Source organism: Strigops habroptila, chromosome 1 (genome assembly GCF_004027225.2).
Source record: "Strigops habroptila isolate Jane chromosome 1, bStrHab1.2.pri, whole genome shotgun sequence".
In the NCBI taxonomy this organism is placed as follows: domain Eukaryota; kingdom Metazoa; phylum Chordata; class Aves; order Psittaciformes; family Psittacidae; genus Strigops; species Strigops habroptila.
In genome coordinates this window covers 62,052,344-62,076,347 of record NC_044277.2, presented here as the reverse complement: position 1 = coordinate 62,076,347, position 24,004 = coordinate 62,052,344, and the positions used below count along the sequence as shown (strand labels likewise).

The following is a 24,004-nucleotide window of genomic DNA, read 5'->3' as shown; positions in this document are numbered from 1 at the left end:
AGCGGATATTGCAATATAGAACTCCTCATGCTTCTGGAGGAAAGTTTACATTTTGAACAGTTTCTGTGAGTTCAATATTAGGAGTTGTGATAAAGAATTCTTTTAAATTAAAGTATATATTGGGGGGTTAATTCTGCTGCACCATTATTTCCTTTGGTTTCTGAGTTAAAAAATAATAGGCGGTTTGAATAAATCTTTGTGCTTCCAAACAGAAAGCAACTTCTCACCTGTGGGGTATTGAGAGGTGCTTTGCTAGACAGACTGTCGAGGGAACTATTGTTTGTTCTGTCTTTCAAAGTGTTTGTAAGTGGTACTCTCATTCATTACTATGAGCTGCTGATCTCTCTGGGTTTGGCCATTCCTGTAATTTGTACCAATGTTAGTCTTCACAATTATTTAGATTGTATTGCTACTATGCCTCTGGTAAGCAAAATAACATGGTATGATAACAAATTCAAAGGTTCATAAATGAACTATAAATGAAACTACAAACAAACAGGAGGATTTCATTGCATTCCTGCCACTTTGCCTGAAAAGAAACTACCAGTCTGAAAGTTATCTTTGGGTAAAATAAAAAGTGGAAGCGATCTGTAGAGGTAGTTGATGGCTCTCCTCAGGAGAGCTATTTCATTAGTCTGTCAGAAAAGGTTATGGGATGCCTACTGATGAGGCCCCGCTAGGAGCAGGCATGGCCATTGTGAATGCTCCGTTGCAGCAGAAGGTGGTCTAGATTGTCTTGTTACCCAGCTTCTTAGTAGTCAAGTTTGATGTAGCACATTGATTGCTTTTCTTACACCTATTTTGGTCCATCGTATAAGTCACCAGTATCACAATCATTGGGATAGGATGGCTGGTTTATATGATCTCCCAAATTCCTTTAATTCTGCTCCCTATGAATATTCCCAGTTCTCATGATTGTGTGCAAGTGTCATGAGAGGAGTAGTTTAACTGCTATATTATGAAATACTTAACAATAAGATGAATGTAGTGTAGGGAAGTAGGAGGCAAAAAAACCTTTTTAAGTGAACTTGAGAGAAAAAAGCTTGCTGAATAGTAAGTAAAAAGGTACCTATCAAAGACAGATTTTGCTTCTCATCTGTAATGTGCCCTGGCAGCTAGCCTAAGGTACTTCAAAAGATGTCATTGATCTTAAGTGAGCAAGCAAGATACTCATTTGATAGTCCCAGCTTCAAATACACAGCTGAAGGAATGTTATTTTTGAGATGGAAGGTATTGGACAACAGTGAGGAAGAGAGAAAGTGATTTTTGATAAAATGGGTTTTGGCAGTCCTTTGAGAGGAGGAACGCATGATACTCAGACAACAGAGAAATGGCTGACAACAGCTTTGCTTTCTCTTCAGTAGTTCAAGAGAAGTATCAATACAGTGCACCTATGAAGAGAACCAAGTGATTATTAAGACGTTCCTGCTGAAGTTTGTATAATGAATAGTAGAAAATAATCTGGGCAGTTGAGAAATGGTTGATTGCCATCAGCTACACATGCACAGGGAGGAGAGAATCATCTGAATTCATCAGTCATTGCTCTGCTTGAAACTTCTGATTTGTAGAAGACAAGAAGTTCGAGTATGTCAGTCGCTTCCTGTCTTAACAAGTGTGAAACCATTCTGGTAGCATAGATGGTAGGCTTGTGATTTAATGATTAATTGGGCAAAATACAAACTCAAGGTTTATTCCTTTTAGGTACCTTAGTACCTGAAGACAATGTAAAGTTGTAGCTAGGAGACTCTTGTGGGATTGGGGGGGGGGGGGTGTCCCCCTTTAGGTAGGTTACCCTTATCTGTTTCAAATACTTCTTCTAATCAGAAAATGGGCAGTAAGAATGTCTGGGAATATTTTAAAATTTAATTTAGGATTTACTATAATGTGATCTATGAATGAGTTCAAACAATATTCCATGTATTTGCATTTTGTATTTCCAATTTTAAAAGGAATATAATTTTGTAGTTGCTCTGCTTATGCTAACTCTACCTGTATCAAATGCCAGGGCTTAATGAAGCATTTAAGGTTTACTCTATTTGACTTTTGAATTAATTCAAACAATTTTTCATGTACTTGCATTTTATATTTTGTAAAAAGATGGTTTTCAAATACTTACTTGTGTAGGACTGTCATCTCTCTGTGTTAGTTCAAATACCAGTATTCATGGAATCTCAATGTAATTTGTAAAGAGCATGCAAGTTCTGATTTATGAAATAGTGTTTGAATTCAGTCTTGACAGTGGGCATTTTATTACCCTTTTTTTAATGCAACTGCAACACTTGATAGAGATCCACATCCCTAGGGACTGCGATCTCCATCTTGGAGAACCTTCAGGACCCCCTGAATGCCCATTCTTCAACCTGTGTGTCCTCCTATAACTGCGTAAATAGCCTGAAGGAAAAGTCTGTTGTGAGACAAAAAAAGCGTAGTCTTGGTGTTCTCTTGCTGTTGAGTTCTGTAACAGTAACAGTCTTTGATCTCAATGTGTTCCTGTGAAACCTTGATATATAGTGCTCCTTGTCTCTTATCCAACCCTTGTCAAGTTTTGATAGACTGACGTATCGTCAGACCAAAGGTCCTTCTATCAACAGGAGAGAAGGGCAGCAAATGCCTAGTTTGCTGATGTTGTCTTCTGCTGAGCAAATACAATGTGATTCCTCCCGTGCTACACTTACTACCTTCTTGCAGCCATCTCTTAGGTAGTTCGACAAAGAAGGGATAGAATTTAAAGGAAGAAAACAGTATTGATCTAATACTTGTTAATGTTGAATATATTGGCATCTTTGCTTGAGAAATCTGTATGTATTTGAAATAAAATTACTCTGAATTGGGGACATAAAATGTCTTAGCCTTAATTTTAACTGTGTTTAGTGTATTAAGAAATTCTTCTGGCATATTTAGGAAAAGGATCAAGTCCTTTCTTAGTCAAAATTAATAGACTGGTTTCTGTGGTATTTCATAGTGATGCTTTTTAGGAACTGGGCTTAGCTGGTGAAGCTTTTAAGCTTACTGGTTTGAGGGATGTTAAAGAACATTTTTGTGGAGTAGATCTGGTTCTTATTCCTTTGTTATGCATGTTTTTGGTTTAAGTTGTGCAGCTGGTACAAAGATTGTTTTCAATAACTAAAGCTGCAAGAAATTAGTCGTGTTTTAGCAGCAATTAAAACAACGATGGTTTCACTGAGAGTTTTCCAGGCAGCAGGGAATTCAGATGTATTTTGTCCGAAAGAGATGGAGAGTTTTATGTGCTGGAGGACAGTTACAGGTGCAGTTCCATAAGGGAATGACTTACTTCCAGTGGCACAGGGTTTTAATTGTGGTTTGCAACCAAGACGTGTACATTAGGGGCTCAGCATCAGCAGTTTGCTTATGCCAACTGCCTCTAAATAAGAGCTTTCACAGGACTTCTGTCTCCATTCTCTAGAGTAAGTGTAAGATAAAAAGCAAATATGCTTTGTGATAAGTATGTAATTGAGAAGGACGTATTTGTCACAAAGGATTAGTTTTTATGTCGTTCAGTACTGTCCAGGTGTGCTGACGGACCCTCATTTGGTTGCTTTCCTGCTCTGGGCCAGTCCAGGTCACCTAAAGCACACTCTCTGACTTCTCACTAAGGGGTCATTGAAAAGGAACAGCATTCAGCCTGCACTTCGAATGCCTTCCTCTCTCTTGACTGGATGAAACGCCTCTTTCTCCAAAGGATGAACCGCTCTGTAGAAGTTCACCATCTCCCTCCTTCCTTGAGAGAGAAAGGAAGAAGGGGAAGCGGCGCAGGTGTGGTTGACTGGAATGAGTCATCTCAAAGGATTAAGCAGCTCTGGAAAGTGAGCAGACTGCTCATATTTTGGGATTTAGTTGGATTTAGGTACAAACGTGATTGAGGTTTAGGTAAATTGCATCCCACTCTAATAAAAGACACCATTTTCACAGGGGCTGGGAGATTTTTTTGTTTCTAGGTACATTTCAAGGGGAGGAGTGAGCAGGAGGGCATAATTAAAGCAAAAGCAGAAGGAAAGTGCTTGTGGAAATCTACTTGACGTTACATGCTTTGTCTCTACTGTTTGGTTTTAGTTTCATTTCCCTAAGAATCTAACGTGTATCTGGTTACCATGCTCCTCCAGTCCTTCCTCATAAAAACTCCTTGAATCTTTTTGCTGAACTTCAACCACAGAGAAAGGGGGGAGCATTGAAAGCTATCAAGTACTTCCAAAATTTGATTAAAGCAGTTGCTGGACATAGGAGGTGAGCAAATCCAATTTCTGTGCTGTAGGAAAGGTTGCTGTAAAAACCTAGGTATCCTGGTTTCAGCTATAGCAGTCATTTTTCTCCTTCTTAGTAGCTGCTGCAGTGCTGTGTTTTAGACTTTCAGCTTGGGAACAATGCTGATAACACCGATGTTTTTAGTTGTTGCTAAGTAATGTTTATTCCAACCAAGGACTTTCTCAGTCTCATGCTCTGCCAGGGAGGAGGGGAAGCCAGGAGGAAACAGGGACAGGACACCTGACCCAAACTAGCCAAAGGGGTATTCCATACCACAGCACGTCATGCCCAGTATATAAACTGGGGGGAGTTACCCAGAAGGCCCAGATCGCTGCTCGAGTCGGGCTCAGTATCGGTCGGCGGGTGGTGAGCAATTGTATCCTCTCCCCTTGTTATTTCACTAATCATTATTATCACTGGTGATAGCAGTAGTGGTTTGTATTATACCTTAGTTGCGGGACTGCTATTACCTCAACCTGTGGGAGTTACATTCTTCCGATTCTCCTCCCCATCCGTCTGGGAGTGGGGGAAGGAGAAAGGGGGGGAGTGAGCGAGCGGCTGCATGGTTCCCAGTTACCAGTTGGGCTTAAACCACGACACTAGGGCTGATGATCCTGCTTGGTATGCCATGAACCACTTCCCAGTTACGTTAAGTTTCCCTGTGTCCTGGGTTCAGCCAGCACCCTGTCAGTGCAATAGCTGGGGGCTAGCTGCAGCACCTGTTGCAACTTGCTGTGTCTCAGAGATTAACCAAAGTGGAAGAAGGACGAAGGGATGCTTGAAGTACTCTGGGGTGTAGTAAAGAACCAGATTATTGCCTTAGTTGTGTTTGAAGATAAGGGGCGCAGGACGCATGTTTCATGGGAAACTGGGCTTTATTGCTTCTGCTTGCCTTTCTTTGCTGCTTTTCTAATTTTACTGTAAAACCTCATTCTATTTTTTCTTTTATGTTTGTAAGCCTCAGGAACAAATAACTTGGACTTAAATAACTGACTTGTTATATAAAGGTGAAAATAGCTAGTGCTCTTACGCTGGATGAACACAAATACGCGTTACTTTGTTGTATGAAGTTCTGTGTGGTCAAAGTCTAGAAGAAAGCAGAGCTGCATGTATATATGCGAATGAAGAACAGTCTTGAAGCGAATGCTGATGGTGGTTGGTCGGAGAGGTGTTTGCCTTCATTTAGAAACCTGAAATTCTGTGTTTGTTCAAAACCTGAACAGCTCAGAACTGTAACAGAAGTTTTCTGGCCTTCATCGGCTTCAAGAAATACTTTGCAGGGTTCATGTTCTCTAAAGTTTAAGACATGACAATCTTATTTCCAGCACTGTAACTTAGATGAAAATCGTGAGTTTAAAGTAAAATAGGTGCTGATTTTATTAAAGTTTTCTCAAGTGGATTAAGTAACTGAGATTTGGCAAGCTTTTAAGATTCTTAGGTTCTTGTTATGCTCTTAAATTGGCCTTCCTAGTTGTTCACAGGAAGTGTATCAAATGAGTATAACTGACCAAGTCAAGTCTTTGCTTACTCCAGATTTTGGTCATGATTTTTTATGAAGATCAGTACCTGTGAGAAATGCTGTAGCTGCTATCTGTTTTCTCCCCTATAGCAGTGTGTGTATGTTTGGGTTTTTGTTCGGGGTTGGTTTTTTTTTTTTTATTAGTTTGTTCATGTTTAAAGACTTGGAAGTACTGGTTCAGGGATTCCGCTTACATGCACACATATACATGTATAAGATATTCAGTGTATTTCTGTATTTGTAAGGGTTTGGTTTTACTTTCTTAATTTCTTTTTAGCGGATATAGCTCAGAGATACAGGATAAGCAAATACCCAACCCTGAAACTCTTCCGGAATGGAATGATGATGAAGAGAGAATACAGGGGCCAGAGATCTGTGACAGCAATCGCAGATTACATCAGGCAGCAGAAGAGTAACCCTATTCGGGAGGTCCAGGATATGGAGGAAATTAGTTCTCTTGATGTAAGTCTTTCAATTTTATTCCTTCTAAATATATATTTATTTTTTTATTTTTAATGTTGAAGTGGTGAAACACAATGTATTTGAAGTATATATTTACTTTTTTTTTCCTCGCAGAAATGTTGTGAGTGCTTTTTTTAAGCTGAGTGGAAAACTGGATCATTTCCAGTATTACAAATTATTCCAATATAATCACTTTCAGCTGCATTTTGCTACAGTAAATTCGCTACCAAATTACTCTATTTTAATCAATTAAAAAGAATATGTTGTATTTGACAAGATACTTCTAATATTTGTCTCTGGAAAAATACTCAGAAGGATGCTTCTGAATATTGAAAAGGCAGAAAAGAAGTTACTTCTACACAGTTATTGACTGTTGAATGAATGGCATCTCTGCATTTAATATCCTTAGGGAGTAATGATTTCTAGTAATTTGAGGTAAGTTATAATTTAACCTTTTTTTTTTTTTTTTACAGCGCAGCAGAAGAAATATTGTTGGATACTTTGAGCAAAAGGACACTGACAATTACAGAACCTTTGAAAGAGTAGCGAATATTTTGCATGATGATTGCATATTCCTGTCTGCCTTTGGGTAAGTTTTAAAATTTGTTGATTGCATGACTTCATTATTGAAATTATGTTAATAAGTTGTTAATAATTGGACTTCTTTAATACTTTCAGTGTGGCATAACTGAAAGGACTAGACCTTAAGCAGATAAATACACGGAAGGGATAGGAGGAGAAAACTCTTCCTAGCCTTAATGTCTATCGTGAAATCCAACTTTCTTTTTTTGCCTAGTTTTTATTTTTTTCACTCTTTGTCAGTATAGTATAAATGTAATTGAGAAGGTTTTAGGGGGGAATGCTAGACAGTTGTGTCCCAAAAACCTACTACTTTGAAGGGAAAGGAGAACAAGTAGGGAAGAGTTAGAAAACATTTCATTTAAAATGTTATCAGCTTTGCAGACTGAGTAACTTCCTTTTTTTTAACCTCTTAATTTTTTTTCTTTAAAGAAATTACAATTTTTGTAGCTTTTTTCCTTCTTTTTGTAGTAGGTCTTTCTTCCCCCGCCCCCCCCCCCCCTTATTTCCCCTTTTTTTTTCCTGTAAAGAATAATTCAGTAGTTGCTTGCTCATTTCCTCTTGATGTCAGGGGAGAGGATCTTCTCCCATAATGCCTGATTTCTGCGCCTGGATCTGTTTCATGTGAATTCTATGTCACTGCACACGGTAACAGTTTAGCAAGGCAATTGCATTAGTGAGCTACATGGTGTAAGTCTAGAAGAAGAACCTACAGAAATTTGAATTTCTCACTTATAAAGATTTATAGTGATACTTAAAATATGAAAAGACCTTTCCTGGAAGAACAAGAGTAAATTGGGAGTGATTACCTTTTTAAGTAGCATAATAAAATGCAATTATTTCTGCAGTGTTTAATCTGCTACCACCACCCAATTGAAAGTGATTGGGCGTTATCAGGAATGTAGTAGTTTGTTGCAGTATACTCCTAGTTGCAAGATCAGAGATTTGCTTGGGTTATACTAGGTTTTACACCGATCTCAGTTGCCTTAAGAGTTTTTTGAATTGGATATGAAGAATAGCGGAGAAACTGAGAGGATGTATCAAGGTAGAAAACGTTTCATCTGTTTGAACAAAATTTGTTATCAGTCACTGATGCCTCTTCAATATGTCTCCAAGAAAAAGATTTGGGAGTGGGGGAAGTATTTGTAATGTGCAGGAGTATATATGGCTTTCCTTCTCTTCCCAGTCAGGTATCCTATGACTCTGTAAGCAGCCTTGGCTATGAGAGAACCATATATCTGTACACAGATTTTGTAATTCTGTGGTCTGTAGGTCTGTCAGTCTTATCCCCAAAGAGTGGCCATTATCTCAGATGTTTTCTGATGTGTTTATCCATGCTTGTTCTCAGGGCAGCCAGTCTGAGTAGTTGTTAGAGTTTTAAATTATTTTTGCACCACCTGTATATGACTTTCCATTCTTTTCAAGAATGCTTTTAGAAAATCCTTAGTAAGATAACAATACTTGTAATATTCTCTCTTCTGTTGTTCGAGTCTGTTCATCTTTGATTTAATATTTGTCAGCCTTGTATAATGAGAAATAGTCTCCCACAGCTCAGTGTTACCATTTAGTTGATGGGCACCATTCTTGGGGTAGTTACTATGGGTTTTCTGTTTTTTGTTTTTTCTCTAGGCATAGGTAATAAGCAAGCATAATAGAACAAATCAGGGTTTGATTATTTGTAACCTGACCATGTAACTACAGATTGCAAGCTTGTCATTATTGTCTTCTGCAGACTCCCATTCCCTTTCTAGCCTGGAGCTGGCAGTGTTTGACAGTGCAGCCTTCCAGACAGTGACCTTGGAAGCTAAATGTTTTCATCTCTGAGTTGCTGTGGCTCTCAAGCTTCCTAAAAAATTATACGTGAAAAGACTTCCGAGGGAGATGCTGGCTATATAGCAGTATTTTCTATTCAGAGTATTTCCAAATATATATATCAAAATGTTTCATGGGGAGCTGGCAGTGATCAGTTGAACTCTTGTGACTGAGCATCCTAACAGCCCCTGGGAGGGGCTTTTGGTTTCGCTATGGACAGAGTTCAACAGGTATCTGCTTTGGAAGATACACGGTAACGTGAGCTGTCATGTTCAAACTTCTAGTAAGCTAAAATAAACTCAAAACAATCAGTTTAACAGGAAAAAATTACTTCAACGTCTGTCAAGACAGAATTGTTCCCTGCTATGCTAAAATTATTCTGGCTTTAGGTAGTTGTAATAGCATATTTTTAAACTGTATTAATGGTACTTAGTTGCAGATCGTTTTGATGCTTAGAACTATTCTTAAATCAACTGTTCCTTACAGTTCTGTTAAGATCTGAGGTGACTGCAGAGCAAGATTAATGAAAGAAGGCGTGTGAGCAGGATGAGATAGGAGAGATACTGATTAAGAGATTATTAGAGGTAGATTTTAAAAGTAGAACTGGAGAGAATGGCCTTGTGCCAGTGAGCCAGAATATAGGAAGCCAAATGCAGAAAACCAAAGCAAACAGCAAAAAAAATGGTTACTTTTTATCTTAAGATGCTATGATGAACTGTAGGTAACTCATGGAAGAGTGTGACTAATCTAGGAACTGTTTTAATTGCACGTTAGTGAGCAAGTATGGGGCAGGGGAGTTGTGTGCTTCCAGGGTGCTCACCTTCTGCATTACTGCTTTGAGAAGACACAAAATGCAACCTGAAGTGTTTCCATTTTGGTAGTTGTTTTAAAAAGGTGTATCTTCAGGTGTTTGGGGTCTTCACATCATGTGCCCACTTTGAGTGAGGGAGACAAATCAGTCACAACTGCAGCTACTGATGTGGAGGACCTTTTGGGGTCCACCACAGGCTTACCCCTAGAGCATATATTTCATTATAAATTATTATTGGTTTACCAAGCAGTGATTAGGCAGGTGGCCCTTAGATCTTCACTTTCTCCTTAAGCAGTGAAGGACTTTGAGTTAAGCATTATGATGTCTGTCTTTTTTTTTTCTTGGCCTAAATTGTTCAGACCTCTGGAAGATTTACCTCAGCTTGCAGTGAGATAAATTGAGATATTTTTACTTTCTTACCTTTCCCCTTACATCTCTTAATCAGTCTTCACCAATGCTTATATTGAGCCTTCAGAACAGATACTATAATTGGAGAAGCTGGAACTTGGCTAACTATTCTCAGAGGCTGACATGCTTTCTGTTAACCTATGCTAAAAGGAAAAGAATTATGTAGTTCATTTTACTGTTTTGTGACATATGCAGCCAGTCAACTCTGTCTTACCAACATGAGTTATGTTGGAACAGCAAGGAATGGGAGAGAAGAGGGCAGGCCTCTTTAGAAGTCTGAAGGTGGTGAAAGGGTTTATTTTTGTTGAGATCTTTCTTCTCTTTTTTTCCTGTCTCCTGTTGGGTGCACAGCTGTCCCCATTTGTTTGAATAAGAGATGATAACTTTGCGGGTACAACCTGGCAGCTTTCAGGGTACTGTGTTATGATTGGGATTAAGGAACTGCAAAATATTCCAGAGGCAGGAAAGGAACTTACTAAGGTGACATAGTGAACTGAATACCAAAGAGGAACTGCATGTGTTCTCAAGGTATACAAGTACCATATCATAAGTGGTCAGAAGATGCGTGCTGTGACTTGTGCTCTCTAGATCTGTTCTGAGAGTAAAATGGACGGTGTGGGCTTATTTGCTATCCATTTGCTCACTGCTTGTGCTGGTAGAGCACCTCAAAGCCCTTCTTTATCAGGGTAGGTAAGATGTAAATTTTTAGTGTAAACATGGAACAGGAAGAGTAAATGTAAACAAGAATCAACCTTTCTCTCCTTTCCTTCTTTAACAATAGGTATTTATATATTTTTTTTAATAGACATGATTTTATTTTTTTTTTTAATTACATGATTTTGTTATTTTCATTAACATTTTCCTCTGATGGTTTCTTACCCAAAATTATACCAGCATTCATCACTTGCACTTTGATGCCTTTAGTCCAGAAGTCTGGTCTTGCTGACTCCCTTAATGCCCTTTTGTCTAGCCAGGCCAAGTTACTGTGGAGCCACTTTACAGTTTACTTTAAAGATCAGGGATTTTAATTCTCAAATTTTGAAGGAAAAGAAAAGAAGGAAGGATAGCAAATTAAGATATGGTATTTGGTATCTCAGTTATTTCATTTGTCTGTACCAAGACATGCTTACTGGTTGGTTTGTTGTAGGGCTATTTCAAAAGCAGAGAGATTTAGCGGAGACAATGTAATCTACAAGCCACCAGGGGTAAGTGTAACTATGTATTTTATTCTGCTTATTGTCATTATATGTGAGTATGAACGAATGGAGACTATATTCAGATAATTCGGTATGTTACTGCATCTCAAATCTTAATTTTGTTTCATCACTAAGTAGTGTGAGAAATAGGATCATAGAAACTAGTGCTTCTAAGTCAGTGAAAAAGATCTTGATTTCATTTGTTGCCAGTTAAATGCACAAAACTCATAATTTTAAATGTCAATGTCCAGAAGTGTGTTGGGGTTTTTTTCCATAGAAACACACTGAACTCATTATGTTGTAGATACTTTGTGTTCTGTAGAAGTCTTAAAAATCTGTGAAGTTCATCAGCTGGTGCACTACATGTTTTTCAAAGCAAGTGACAATTACTAAGTATTTTTCTGACTGTCACTTGCCTGTCTTGTGTGTCTTAGCCCACAAGGGTTAAGAGCTGTTCTCTTCATTAAAAAAAATGGAATTAGTACAATTAACCATATGTTAACAAATTCTCATAAACATGATTTTACTTGAGGAAAAAATCAGTAGAGAAGAAAATCTGCAAGAATTGCTTTTTAGAAACATAATATCTGAAAATCTATTCCTTTCTCAAATTTAAGGTATGAAAAGAGTTGCTTGCAAATGGGAAATAGATAAAAAAAAAAAACCAGGGGGAGGGGAGTTTCAAACCTCAAACCTTTTTCTGCAAAACCGGAATTTATTAGGTTACCTGATTTATGTGGAATTTCTGAATTAAGGTGTGCTTAATCATGGCCACAGCTTCCAAAGTCATGCTTTGCTTCGTGTTAACCAAAATTGTAATTACATTTAAAGATGGCAGCACTGAAATCAGAGTTAAAACTACTAGCAAATAAAGGAAAACTATTTATTCATATCTCTTTGGCAAAGCAAGTGTAAAATACCAGTTTCAAGTATGGAGATACTATTTCTCAATGAACAGAAGTCTTAATAGCCTAGTAATAGTCTAATAATAGAATTACAGGCATCCTGAATTTGGAAACAAAGTATCTTTTCATTTTTTCTTTAGTTTGTGTAAAAAAGTGAAGCTGATTGCATAAATGATCACATAATATTTATTTTCCTGTTGTACTTTTGTGACATAGTTAATAGAAATGCTGCATGCACGAGGGTTGAATATTGGTGTAAGACTGGCTTTCAGTATTTACATGGACACTGTTACTTTGTTGGGTAGATAATCTTCTTTGAAGGTAGCAAAGTCATTTTTACTGTTTCTCAACCAGTATATTTTTCTCTTCAACAGGAAAATGCTCCAGATATGGTGTATTTAGGCTCACTAACCAATTTTGATTTGATTTATGCATGGACACAAGATAAATGTGTACCACTTGTTCGAGAAATTACATTTGAAAATGGAGAGGTAAAAAATTTTTCTACTATTCTATTTTTGGGGTTTCTTTCTCAAAACCAAGTTATCTCTTTCAAGCTCTCTAATCCATGCCAAAGACCTTTCTACATGCTTTGCTTTTGGCAGAAAATATCTGTTAGGTCATGTCTCTTCATTCTTTTGAAGCTTTTTTGTTAGACTTGAAACTCACCAGAGGCAGATTTGTAGTAGTTTTGTGCACTCCCAAAGTAAGAGGTTATGGAGTGTGGACACTTGGATGCTGAGAATGTGTTTGTGTTAAAGCGTATGTCTGTATGCAAGTCCAGAGCGGGGCCCGAGGATGATAAGGGGACTGGAGCATGAAGACTGACTTCCCGTATGAAGACAGGCTGAGAAAGTTGGGGCTGTTCAGCCTGAAGAAGAGAAGGCTGCGTGGAGATCTCATAGAGAAGGTTGCATTCCAGTATCTGAAGGGGGCCTACAAGGATGCTGGAGAGGGACTCTTCATCAGGGACTGTAGCGACAGGACAAGGGGTAGTGGGTTCAAACTTAAACAGGGGAAGTTCAGATTAGATACAAGGAAGAAGTTCTTTACTGTGAGGGTGGTGAGGCACTGGAGTGGGTTGCCCAAAGAAATGGTGGATGCTTAGTCCCTTTCAAGGCCAGGTTGGATGGAGTCTTGGGTGATACAGTTTAGTGGAAGGTGTCCCTGCCCGTGGCAGGGGGGTTGGAACTGGATGATCTTAAGGTCCTTTCCAACCCTAACTATTCTATGATTCTGTTCTATGATTCTACAAGTATGTATGGGAGTGTTACACCTTGGGTAGAATGTATTATTCATCTAAAGTAAGTATATATTACTTATGCAGATGTTACGACTAAATGTTGAATTAAGATCCAGACATCAATGTTATTTAAGTGCTTTTGCACCTATTATGACCTTGAAAAATGCTTCTAGTTGGGGTAGAAAATATCTGTGTCAGCATGTCCATGACAGTTTGAAAGAGTAAAATAGTTGCTAACTATCCTTTTGTTATAATCAGATTTTAAAATTTAATGTTGAAGTTAGTTGTAGAAAAAATGGTTCCAAAGCATTATCTAATAAACAAGCATATGAAATGGTGGCTGAGCATCTATGGAATTGGCAGTCTTCTGGGAATTGTAATAAAAACTATGTGATTGGGGGAGTGGCGGCAGGGTGTCAATCTGTGATTAAGCACTGGTACCTTCTTAGTCTTTTTAGCTTCACATGCTCTTTCCCTCACATTTCTTCTTTTAGCTGTAATTCAGAAGATGGAATTTGGGATCTTGCTTTTAAATATTTCTTTTATTGCTATCCTTATTTTCTTTCAAAGTTTTTCTGTAACTTACTCCTCTTTCATTTATTTCTAACTCCTTATTATAAATATTTTTGTAAAAATAACCAACAGGAAAAAGATCTTTAGCAAATTAGCAAGTTTGTAGTACCTCAGTATTTGTACATCTCTACAGCATCTCTCAAAAACTCAGGTGAGGTACATAATTAATGGATTGTAGTATGCTGTCCACACTGGATTAAAAACCAGTCATGATTCATTCTCAGTTTGCACACTTAAATTTTTTTATCCTAATCCTTCAGTTATGTAACGCTGCTGTTCTGGGCACACAGAACACATCAGGATACAGATGTATCACAGAGAGGATGCACAAAATGGTTCAAGTGCATCTTCTAAGTACTCCTTTTAAGTACATCAGCCCCACCAATTTTTATTGGAAGGTTCTGTTATTTGAACAAATTTTAATTCTTCATTTGCAACTCAATATGTAAAAGATGCCACATGTTAACATCTTTACCAACGTGCAGTGGATTTTCAGTGTACTTTTCCTATGGTGAAATTGCATTCTGAGCCTTAGAAGCCAAGGTTCATCACTGGCATTGTGCTGTGGTTTTTCTGGTTGTTCTCTCAACCATTGATTCCTGTTTACTTGGGCAGATATTTACAATTCCAATGTGAGGATTTGCCTAGCAACATTTGTTTAAAAATTTCAGTGCTGCCAGTACCCAAGCAAAATTAAACATGCCAAATTTGAGGTACTTCTGCCTTCTGAGATAGTACAATACTTACGTGGGCTCTTAGTGCATACTGCACAATATTACAGGGTAAAAATATGAAGTGCTGCGACTGTTAAGCTGTGTTTATGGCACTAGAATACTGTATAAATAAGACAGACAGAAATTTCTACTACAGACTTTACATGCAATTTTAAAATCAAAATTGGCCTCTGTAAACCACAGGTAGGGTTTTCCCCTCATTTTCTTTATTGTTTTCATTATCTGATAAGTGTTATGGGCAGGGTAGCCAGGAAGGTGCCCAATCTGAACAGTTCATCATTGTGACTTTAGACAATACTTAGTAATTGAACTCTGAAGCAAGGTCTTCTGCTTGAGAAGACTGTCCATTCGCAAGACAGTCCCTTTATGAGACAAGAAAAGGCTGTTGGGATCAGTAATATCATTCAGGAGAAATCACTGTTTAACCTGTAATCAGGCTGGTTTAGTTCCATGTACTATAAATGCAGTGAATCATGTGGTCTAACGATGGTGCTGAACTGTGAGTTTTTGAAAGGGTGAAAAGTTTGTCAAAGACATACAGAAGTGGGAAGCTCAGATCTAAGAAAATATCTTTGGATATTCTCAGTGCCAAATGAGATGGCAGTTTTGAGAGAGCAGTCCAAAGCAAGTGAAATAGCTCTTCTACTTGCCATGGCCTGATCAGTGAGACATGCTGTGAAAGCTGGAATGGAAAAGCAAACAAAGGCATGTACTTTATAGAAACCAGTTAGGGCCAAAATTAGGAAGGCCTTCAAGTCAGCTGTCCTAACAGCCTGTTGGAGATAATTGATCTCGTGACTAGAATTCACCAAGGTTGTCCTTTTAGCTGCTTGCAAGCAGGAGGGGAGCTTGGAGCTGGAATACCCAGCTCTGCTTGAGAGTTCTCCCTTTGGAAATGTACCTGCTGAAAGGAGTGAGGAAACAGAGCCATGATCATAGTGGTACGAAACAGATTTTTTTTCCCATTCTCTGGTAGGAGAGGAGGCTGAAACCCAGCCAAATTCATGTGTGTAAAAGTGAGAACAAGCAAATATGAGTAGTGATTGGTTTAGGCATGGATTGGGAAGTGTGGATTTCATTAAGAGCACTGAAGTTATGAGAGTCTTTGCAGTCTGCTGTTAAAAGACCAAGCTTCAACTTACCTGAACGACTTGGTTAAAGAGAGAATGATAGCCATTTCAGGTACACTGTATAACTGGCTGGCTCCTGGTACAGATGAAAAGCATTTCTTGGGACTTACTGCATATAAAAAATAACTGCAGAATCTCTTCTATTTGGTGGCAGAACAAATGAGTGCTATATTTATCAAAAAGCATAGATTTTATTCTGACACAGGCTAGAATCAAAGAAATGGCAGCACTTCTTACACCAGCTGTGCAAATGAATTGTAGTAATATACACTTGCCTGTGAATGTAATAATCGTGTTATACAGATGACAAGTCAGGATGTACTTAGTGGCAAAAGAGCAGTACTTGATTGTAACTGATACAGCTGTCATTAGCTTTTTTTATTTCCCTCTTTTTTCTTTTTAGGATGGAGTTAACTAAAAATACTCACTTGTTGTGTTATGCTTAACAGAACACCGACTTACTGCATGAACCAAGCTAGGGCTGGGTCTAGAATACACCCTCAGCTTTTCATGGCATTTTAATACTGTACTGTTTAGGCCATATTGCTGTTTATATAAAGATGGTGTGTTTTCTCAGAATAGGGCTATTTCTTTTGAGCGAGTATTCCAGTGCAAGTGTATCCCTTCCTGAAATGTGGATAATGAAGTTCCTTCATGTTTTATCTGTTGATTATGACAGAGGAAGGAAATATGGTTAACTGTATAACCCTTAGATGAAGGGTCAGCAGTTAAGGTCTTTAGTCCTGGTTTTTTCAGCTGTGTTTAAAGTAGAGATCTCACTGAATTTGAAAATTGCTGGAATCACTTGCTTAAGTGCCCTTAAAAAACAAGTTCTGTTGTTTGTTTTCTGTGCAGGAACTGACAGAAGAAGGCCTTCCTTTTCTCATACTTTTCCACATGAAAGATGACTTGGAGAGTTTAGAGAAATTCCAACAGGAAGTTGCACGACAGTTAATAAGTGAAAAAGGTTTGTAGTAACTCCTACTACTTCTTCTTTTTACCAGTATAATTTTCTTCAGACCAACTCAGTAGAAGGAAAGGCCAAACAGAATCCTGGCTTTGTACTTCGGACAGTGAGGACCGACTGCTCTGGAAATGATTAAAATAGGTACACAATTTATTGGTGAGAAACTCATTTCAGAAATCCTTCTTGTGTAAATGATTTAATGCAGCTTGAGGGCATTCAACAAAACTTCAGTTTGTATTGTGGGCAAAACCACTTTATTTTGGTGCTGTTAGTTATTTCAATCTGTTCTCAGGTTTTGCATGTTATATCTATCCAATATCCACCTGTGTAATAGTTATGAAAGTGATTAGGGTTTCAAGATAGTCATTAAAAATAATCTTAACATGGATTTTTGTCTGATCACAATTTTAAGGTACAATAAACTTCCTCCATGCTGACTGTGATAAATTCAGGCACCCGCTCCTCCACATTCAGAAGACTCCAGCAGACTGCCCTGTTATTGCCATCGATAGCTTTAGGCACATGTATGTCTTTCCAGACTTCAGTGACTTGTCGTAAGTATTTTTCTTTGTGCATTTGAATTGGAAAAGAACAAAGGAAAAGACATGCTCGTATTTTAATCAGTACTGTGATAGGAAGATGAATAAATCTGGGATAAGTAAGTCTGCCGATGTATGATTCAGTGTTAAAGCCTTAAAGCAGTATGACTTGGTGTGAGGTCAAATGCAGTTGCATTGCTTTATGCAAGAAGAGAATCTCATATTAAATTCCAAATGCTGCTCTTCTTTCATTTCAAAGTTTTTCTATTTTCCACAGTAGTTAGGCATTCGGAGCCTGGCATGGTATTTTTAGTGATCTAGATACAGCAATTAACTTTAAAAGGTTTAAAATGGAACGTTTAAGTGCTATGTTATGTATTGATTACGATTATGTAAAATGCACCATGTAAGTATTCCCAGCCTGCTGATTGGTTTTTTCCTGAGGTGCAATTCCTAATGCCTTCCTGCATTAGTCTAAACCTAGAAAGCTGGAAGAGAAATCCTTGTTGTATGGGTTTCTGAAATTTCCATGTGCAACTTGGATCATTGGCATGTTATCTGGATAAAATAAGCGAGAGAAGTATCGGGGTGCTTAGGTGAAATACCATGATAATCCTCTTTACATCAGTCTATCTCTTTATGTCATACTGCCTTGGAAGCAGATGTTCTGTCTCACATGGCTCCGTTGAGGAGTGAATATGTGTAAACATTATCTTCAGGGGCTTTCAGCATGAGACAAGCACTCTGTCTTTGTCTTCAGGTTGTGTGTTCAACTCCAGTTTCTGTTTCAAAGGAGGTACCTGCATATACACTGCTTGTTAACTCCTGGTTAGATGCCTAGGCTTTGAGATTTGAATTTCTGCCCATTCATACTTCCAAAAACTCAGGGTATTTCATTTTTGTCAAAACCAGGGATTTGAAGCTCAGACTTAGCATGCAACATGAATGTAACCCCGTGTCTAATCCTGCCATTGCAGGAGACATTTCACTACCTGAAATGTTCATGTTTGGAAGGAGGGCTCAAACCTTGCTTCTCCCCATATTTATCCAGAGGATTATTCTTAAAATGTGGTCTCTGATTTATCTCAAATAATGTTTTTCAAATATCTAAAGCTATCTATGTTGAAACTCTGGTAGTGGCTATTTTTCTCCCTGTGTTCCTATTTGAAAAAGCATGTTCACCACACGTGCCAGCACTTTAAAAAAAGCAAACATAGTGGGATATTTGCATTTTCAAAGCACTCTTTTTATTGTCACTTTTGAAACGGCCCTAAAATAAATCAGTATCTCTTTTAGGGATAATAGAGATGTTTAGTTTAGACTTTCATGTTACATTTCTTACACATCCTGCTTCTGTGAAGCGCTTTCAGAATAATAACAGCTACTTGCTTGTTTTTATACCAGTTCTTACATACAAATGCAGATGAGAGAGATGTCATGGTTGTAGGCAGTTGCTTAATGAAAAATAATTATTCAACCCTAGTCTAAGAGATGGAGCTGATACTTAGAAATATCTAACACACAGTTTGGAAACGAGGAGAGATTGGAGTGGGTGGTATCCTGGGGTGATGTTCTTGTGTGTGTGGTTTGGATTTCTCTTGTGGTGGTGTTTTGTTTGTTGGTGGTTTTAGTAATAGGTAAATCTTAATTCTGAGACTTTCATCTATCTGCAAGGATTTCTGCCACTATAGTATGTTTTCTGGACTCTTTCACAAACTGGCCCCGTTTTGTAATGTCAGTGCTGCCACCAACCAACAGGGTTTGGATATTGGACTTTCAGAACTGCCCCACTAAAAGATTTCGTCTCTCCTTTGGGAGTCGTGTTTTTGGAGAATAGCCACTTTACAGGCAAATGAGACCACCCCCAATATTTTGTCCTTATGCTTTGGCCACCTGGCCCTACTCACTCTGCTGTTCCAGGTTGGAATTGATAGCAGGGTTCAACAGATCAGTTGTAGCTTCACAGTGGGAACTGGCTGAGCTACAAGAGGCTGTAGGCACTGAGCGCCCTTGCTGCATTAGGAGAGGAGGAGAGATTGGAGGAGAATGTCTCCAGCAGTGTACCTGACCTAGAAGAGGGCAGGAGCCCAAGGTAAAGCAGGAAGCAGGGATTCTGCTGTCCCTACAACCGGGTTGGAATGAACTCCATTCTCTCCATCAGTGCTAATTCCTGATCTTGTCTGGGAAGACAAGAGGCCCCTCGAAGTACCACTGTAATACTGATTAGTTACAGATGTTGCTGTAGTGATACCCTCTGACTCTATATTATACTACATTTTATCCATAGAGTTTTCTGATGATCTGAAATGCTGCTGATACCCCATCTGGCCACACTTTGTCCCTCTTTCCTAAATGTAATAATTGGTCTGATGAATGATTCCCTGCAAAATCTGTCTCTGTGCATTACCTTTTGATTGCATGCATAGTGCTCATATTATAGTTTTTAATCTCATCTTTAATACTTATTAGTTCAACTCTTCATTTTAAGCTTTTTAGTCTATTTGACGTTTCACAAATAAAATTGGATGCTGTAGTTTAGCACATTTGCTGTGGGTGACAGTAGATGATCTCGGATTAGATTTACATTGATATCCTCTTAGTGCTTATCTCTAGTGTATATGCAGTTGCTCAGGCACTAGAGAGCCTTTCAAAGATGTTTTGTCAATACTGCTACCCAACTGTCATTTGTATCTGTAAACTGTGCATTTGGAACCTGCTGTTCCCTCTTACATTATGGTTAGTGGGGAGCTGGAGTGAGTATACAATGAAGTTATCGGCTAGTACAACTCTGTGGGAGTTATTGGAAAGATGAAATACTTGCTGTGTTCACAAGAGACAGTAGAAAGAAAAAGAAGCTGGTAGGATACCTTAACAAACCATTTGGCTTCCTGTCCTCTATTAATCACCTAAAAGTGGGCATAGTGTGCTAGACAAACAGAAGTTGGCTACTGTAAACAGTGCACTTTAAACCTTCTGTGTTTGGGCTTAACTTGTAATAAATATGTGGGTATTTCTGTTGGATTTGTTCCAGAGTTCCAGGTAAACTGAAGCAATTTGTACTAGACTTGCATTCTGGAAAATTGCATAGAGAGTTTCATCATGGCCCTGATCCAACTGATGTAGCACCCGGTCAGGTAAGGTTACAACAAATGCGTTTAATTTGCCCATTTAATAAAGACCTTCTTTTACTCCTTGTCAGAGCTGTGCTTTCTAACGTGAGCGTACTTTTAACTTCACTCTTCTGAAAGAAAAATCTGTGTGTAGAAGCATAATGTTGCCACTTCTGCTTGGCTCTTCCTTTAATTTCCTTGGGTTAAAAGCAATGAGTGCATTAGGGGGAAGTATGGTGCCTGTTTGCCTTGAGTAAGGCAAGAGGGCAAGAGCATAAGAATACGCATTTTCTCCACTGAAACAGATCTTGGGCTAGCTGACTGTTCTGAGTTCATGGAGCTGCTCTTATGTTCTCCTGTGATTTCAGTGCAGAAACTGATGAATCATCATAGATGCATTATTTCCCATATGACACACTATGAGGCGTGCTTCTAAGGGGAAGCATCAATTGGTGGAATGTTTTACATATTTACTTGTAGTCACCAATCCAAGCAGGAGGCAAATTTAGAGCATCAACAAAAGACTGATAAGCAGTAATACTTCTTTTGAAGTATTGATACTTCTATTGATACAATTAACCAGTGGCATTAATTGTGGTCACAGCTGCATCTGTCAGTTTGGATTCCTCACTGTGGTGCTCAAAGATTGTCATGCTGTACAATTACATGCTATACGATTACATACCTGGAAGTCGCTCCTGGGATCTCTTCAGAAACACAGCTTTCTCCAGACAAAACTCAGGAGCACCTCAATGTTCAGTTTAATCCAAGAGGCAGAAAAGAAAGGGCAGCCCTGATTACCAGCCCCGATTCCCTCTGCTCTGCCCAGTCTTCTGTGTCTTGATCTTCTCAATACACCATTCAGCTCATACACTTGGTGTCATGCTGAGGAGTGCAAATGTAACAGCCTCTCAAGCAATCTTCTCATAACTCAGGCACTCTCTAAAGAAACAACTGGTTTTAAACACTTTAAGTTACATGTTGCATTGTCTGGGGCTCAAAGAGCCACGTTAGTTCCAGAGGAGACCTGGTGCCATGCTGTTGGGGTGCCTTGGGCTGTCCCGGGACCCATGAGCAGGGGACAGAAATGATTTATGGCTACAAGCCCATTTTCCTGGTCATCTGTGTGATAATCTGTGTCGCCCTGCTCAAAGTCAAAAGATTTAAAAGCATTTAAGCCCTGGAGGCTTGCCCTGGGCCAGGAGTATGACAGCTTTTGAATGTTGTCATGACTGGCCCTAAAAACATGCGAGCTGAATTGTCTCACAGTAATTCATTCAACTGGTAACTCCCTGTGTTTCTCAGGAATTCATGGAGCAACCAGAATTCAGATCAGATGCAGAACATAGGGCTGGAGACTGAGGTGTAGGCCAGGCAGTTGGTCTGACAGGCGTGCATAAGGAAGAGCCACCAAGGCAATTGAAATGTGGAGGAGGCTTGGCCAGGGAGGGAGGAAGCTTGCTGAGTCCCTGGATCCTGCTGCCTACCTGGGCAAAGGCTGGAATGCCTAGAGCTGCAGGCTTGCGCTTCTCTCCATCCTGCCTTGACAAATGCATGCAAGACCGGGGATGTTCACTTCCTCATCTCTGTATGGCATCCTGCCATCTTGTGGAAGACGTGTACCCATGTGCGATGGAAATAGTGGCCTTCACTAAACTGGAGGCTGCTGTCTTAGGTCATCTCTGTCCCTTGAATTGCATCATTGTTTGGTTGCTTTTTTCAGTTTCCATAGAAAAGTTCTAGAAGATGTCGGCCATGATGTCACGGTGATGTTTGCCCTGGTGTATCTTAAAAGCAAGCACACAAACTCATGCTTTCAAAGCAAGTGGTAGATAGACTCAAACAAAGATGCAGTGGGGCGCAGTTGAAAAACTTCTCAGTCACTTGTACTGAAACTTGTGTGATGGCCTTAACCTTTGAGATGTGCCAACAAGACGAATATCTTTAACTGATGGTGCCTAATTAATGAACGTGTGCGTGTGTGTTCCACCTACTTGGGACTTACAGTGTGCTTTCCAAAAAAACCTGAGTTGTGAGACTGCTGGACATCATGCAGTCCCACAATTAATGCTAAAAGTTCATTTAATGGTGGTGATTGATTACTAAACTGAGTCTAACAAGCAATTGTACTGTTTGCTCTGTTTTTCAGCCAATTCAGGATTTAGCAAGCAGCCCACCAGAGAGCTCATTCCAGAAACTGGCACCCAGTGAACATAGGTACACCTTATTGAGGGAAAAAGATGAACTTTAAAAACTTGAAATAATCTTGCAAGCCTTTCAGACAGCAGCATTGACTTCTGTGTGGTGGAAATAGTAAACCTATATTTTCATAATTCTATGTGTATTTTTATTTTGAATAAACTGAAAAATAATTTTTTTCTCCCCAGGCTTGTAAATACATTTGTTTGGTGGGTCACTCTGTACAGCATCTTTCAACCAGTACGCTCTTAATGCTATAGTGAAATAGCAGAGACCCAGCCAGACTCTTGATCTAACTCTGTTCTGTAAAACTTTTATAATCCAAATGAAGGTATCCTTGCCAGAGACATGCTGTTAACTTGCACTATCCCATTAAATAGGACTTTTGGGTTGTTTTCTGTGTAACCTTGGTAGTATGTGCTTCTTTCTTCTTCTTTTTCTTCTTCATGGTAACAGCTATCCTGGTAATCTATTTCTTTGTCACATTTTTCTCCAACTTAAGAGGGTCTTCTATTCTGGATACTTGGGAGGGGAATAAATTAAAGTTTTACAGAATCTTGTGTGGTGCTTTACTGGGTGTAAATGTCTAAGTAACTAAACAATTCTGACTATTAAAATACCAAGCGAGGAAAGGGGAAGTTTTAATGATAATGGCTGTACTTGGAATGAAAGGGCTGTGTTGGCCCAAGTCCCTGGAATTACCAAGGTTATCTACACAGTTGTGTTAGAAGCACATGAATGTTGGGAATCCTTTAGTGTAGGAGAGGACTAGGGGTGGACTGGAATGCCGTCTTAGTTTTGTCAGTCTTCAGTTAATCTCTGTATGTGTGTTAAGATTTGGTTGGTTTTGGGTTTTGTAATTTGGGTCCCTGCCTTCCTGGCAGACTTCCCAACCAACCATTGCACATTTTCTTGTTCTTTTTGTTTGGCTTGTGCCTTATTTATTGCATATTATTTGAGTTCTGCTCAAGAAGGAATTACTACTTTCCTTGTGGGCTCTTCTCATGTGCATAATACCAGAATATGGGCTTCTCTCAATGAATCTTCAAGCTGTTTGGTGAGATGAACATACAGAAACTGTAAGATGGAAAAATACCTGTTAATTTGGGGTGCAATTTGGAGATGTATTGGTTTTGTACAGTACACTTACTACAAAGAATCTAGGTGTGTGGCTTGTGCCCCCAAGGTTTAGTGTTCTTAGAAGGAAGCTTGTCCTTTTGAGCAGGTGGACTACTGGGTTCATTTTTACTTCAGCAAGTTCACAGTTGAGGATTCCTTCTTCCTTTCAGCTAGATGCCACCTGTTCAGTTACTGACTTACGACTGACCTGGTCTTGGTGCAGCTGGAGCAAAAGTGGATCCCAAGAGATCCTGCTGCACCAAGCCCCTGCAGCCACAGGAACACGAGCTTTCTAGGGGGTGATTGAGGAAAGAGTTGCTAGGACCAGCCACCCCTGAGCTACAGCTAACTGAGCAGTACAGAATTGGTAGCTAAAAGAGTATTCCGAGATTTTGTTTCCAGCTTTACTTTTTTGTTGGTTTTGTGAATCTGTGTTTT

At 39.0% G+C, this 24,004-nt stretch overlaps 1 protein-coding gene across 2 annotated transcripts in view; it reads left to right on the top strand.

Moving 5' to 3' along the window:
• Positions 1-23,002, top strand: part of ERP44 (endoplasmic reticulum protein 44) — a 49,480-nt gene extending 26,478 nt beyond the window's left edge. For both annotated transcript variants that reach the window (XM_030509880.1, XM_030509890.1), the window contains exons 5-12: positions 6,057-6,241; positions 6,715-6,830; positions 10,999-11,056; positions 12,327-12,443; positions 16,488-16,599; positions 17,012-17,153; positions 20,170-20,272; positions 22,398-23,002. In XM_030509880.1, the coding sequence (XP_030365740.1) occupies positions 6,057-6,241; positions 6,715-6,830; positions 10,999-11,056; positions 12,327-12,443; positions 16,488-16,599; positions 17,012-17,153; positions 20,170-20,272; positions 22,398-22,499 (935 nt within the window). In that variant the 3' untranslated portion in view covers positions 22,500-23,002. The remainder of the gene's footprint in view (positions 1-6,056; positions 6,242-6,714; positions 6,831-10,998; positions 11,057-12,326; positions 12,444-16,487; positions 16,600-17,011; positions 17,154-20,169; positions 20,273-22,397) is intronic.
• Positions 23,003-24,004: the final 1,002 nt, after the last annotated feature.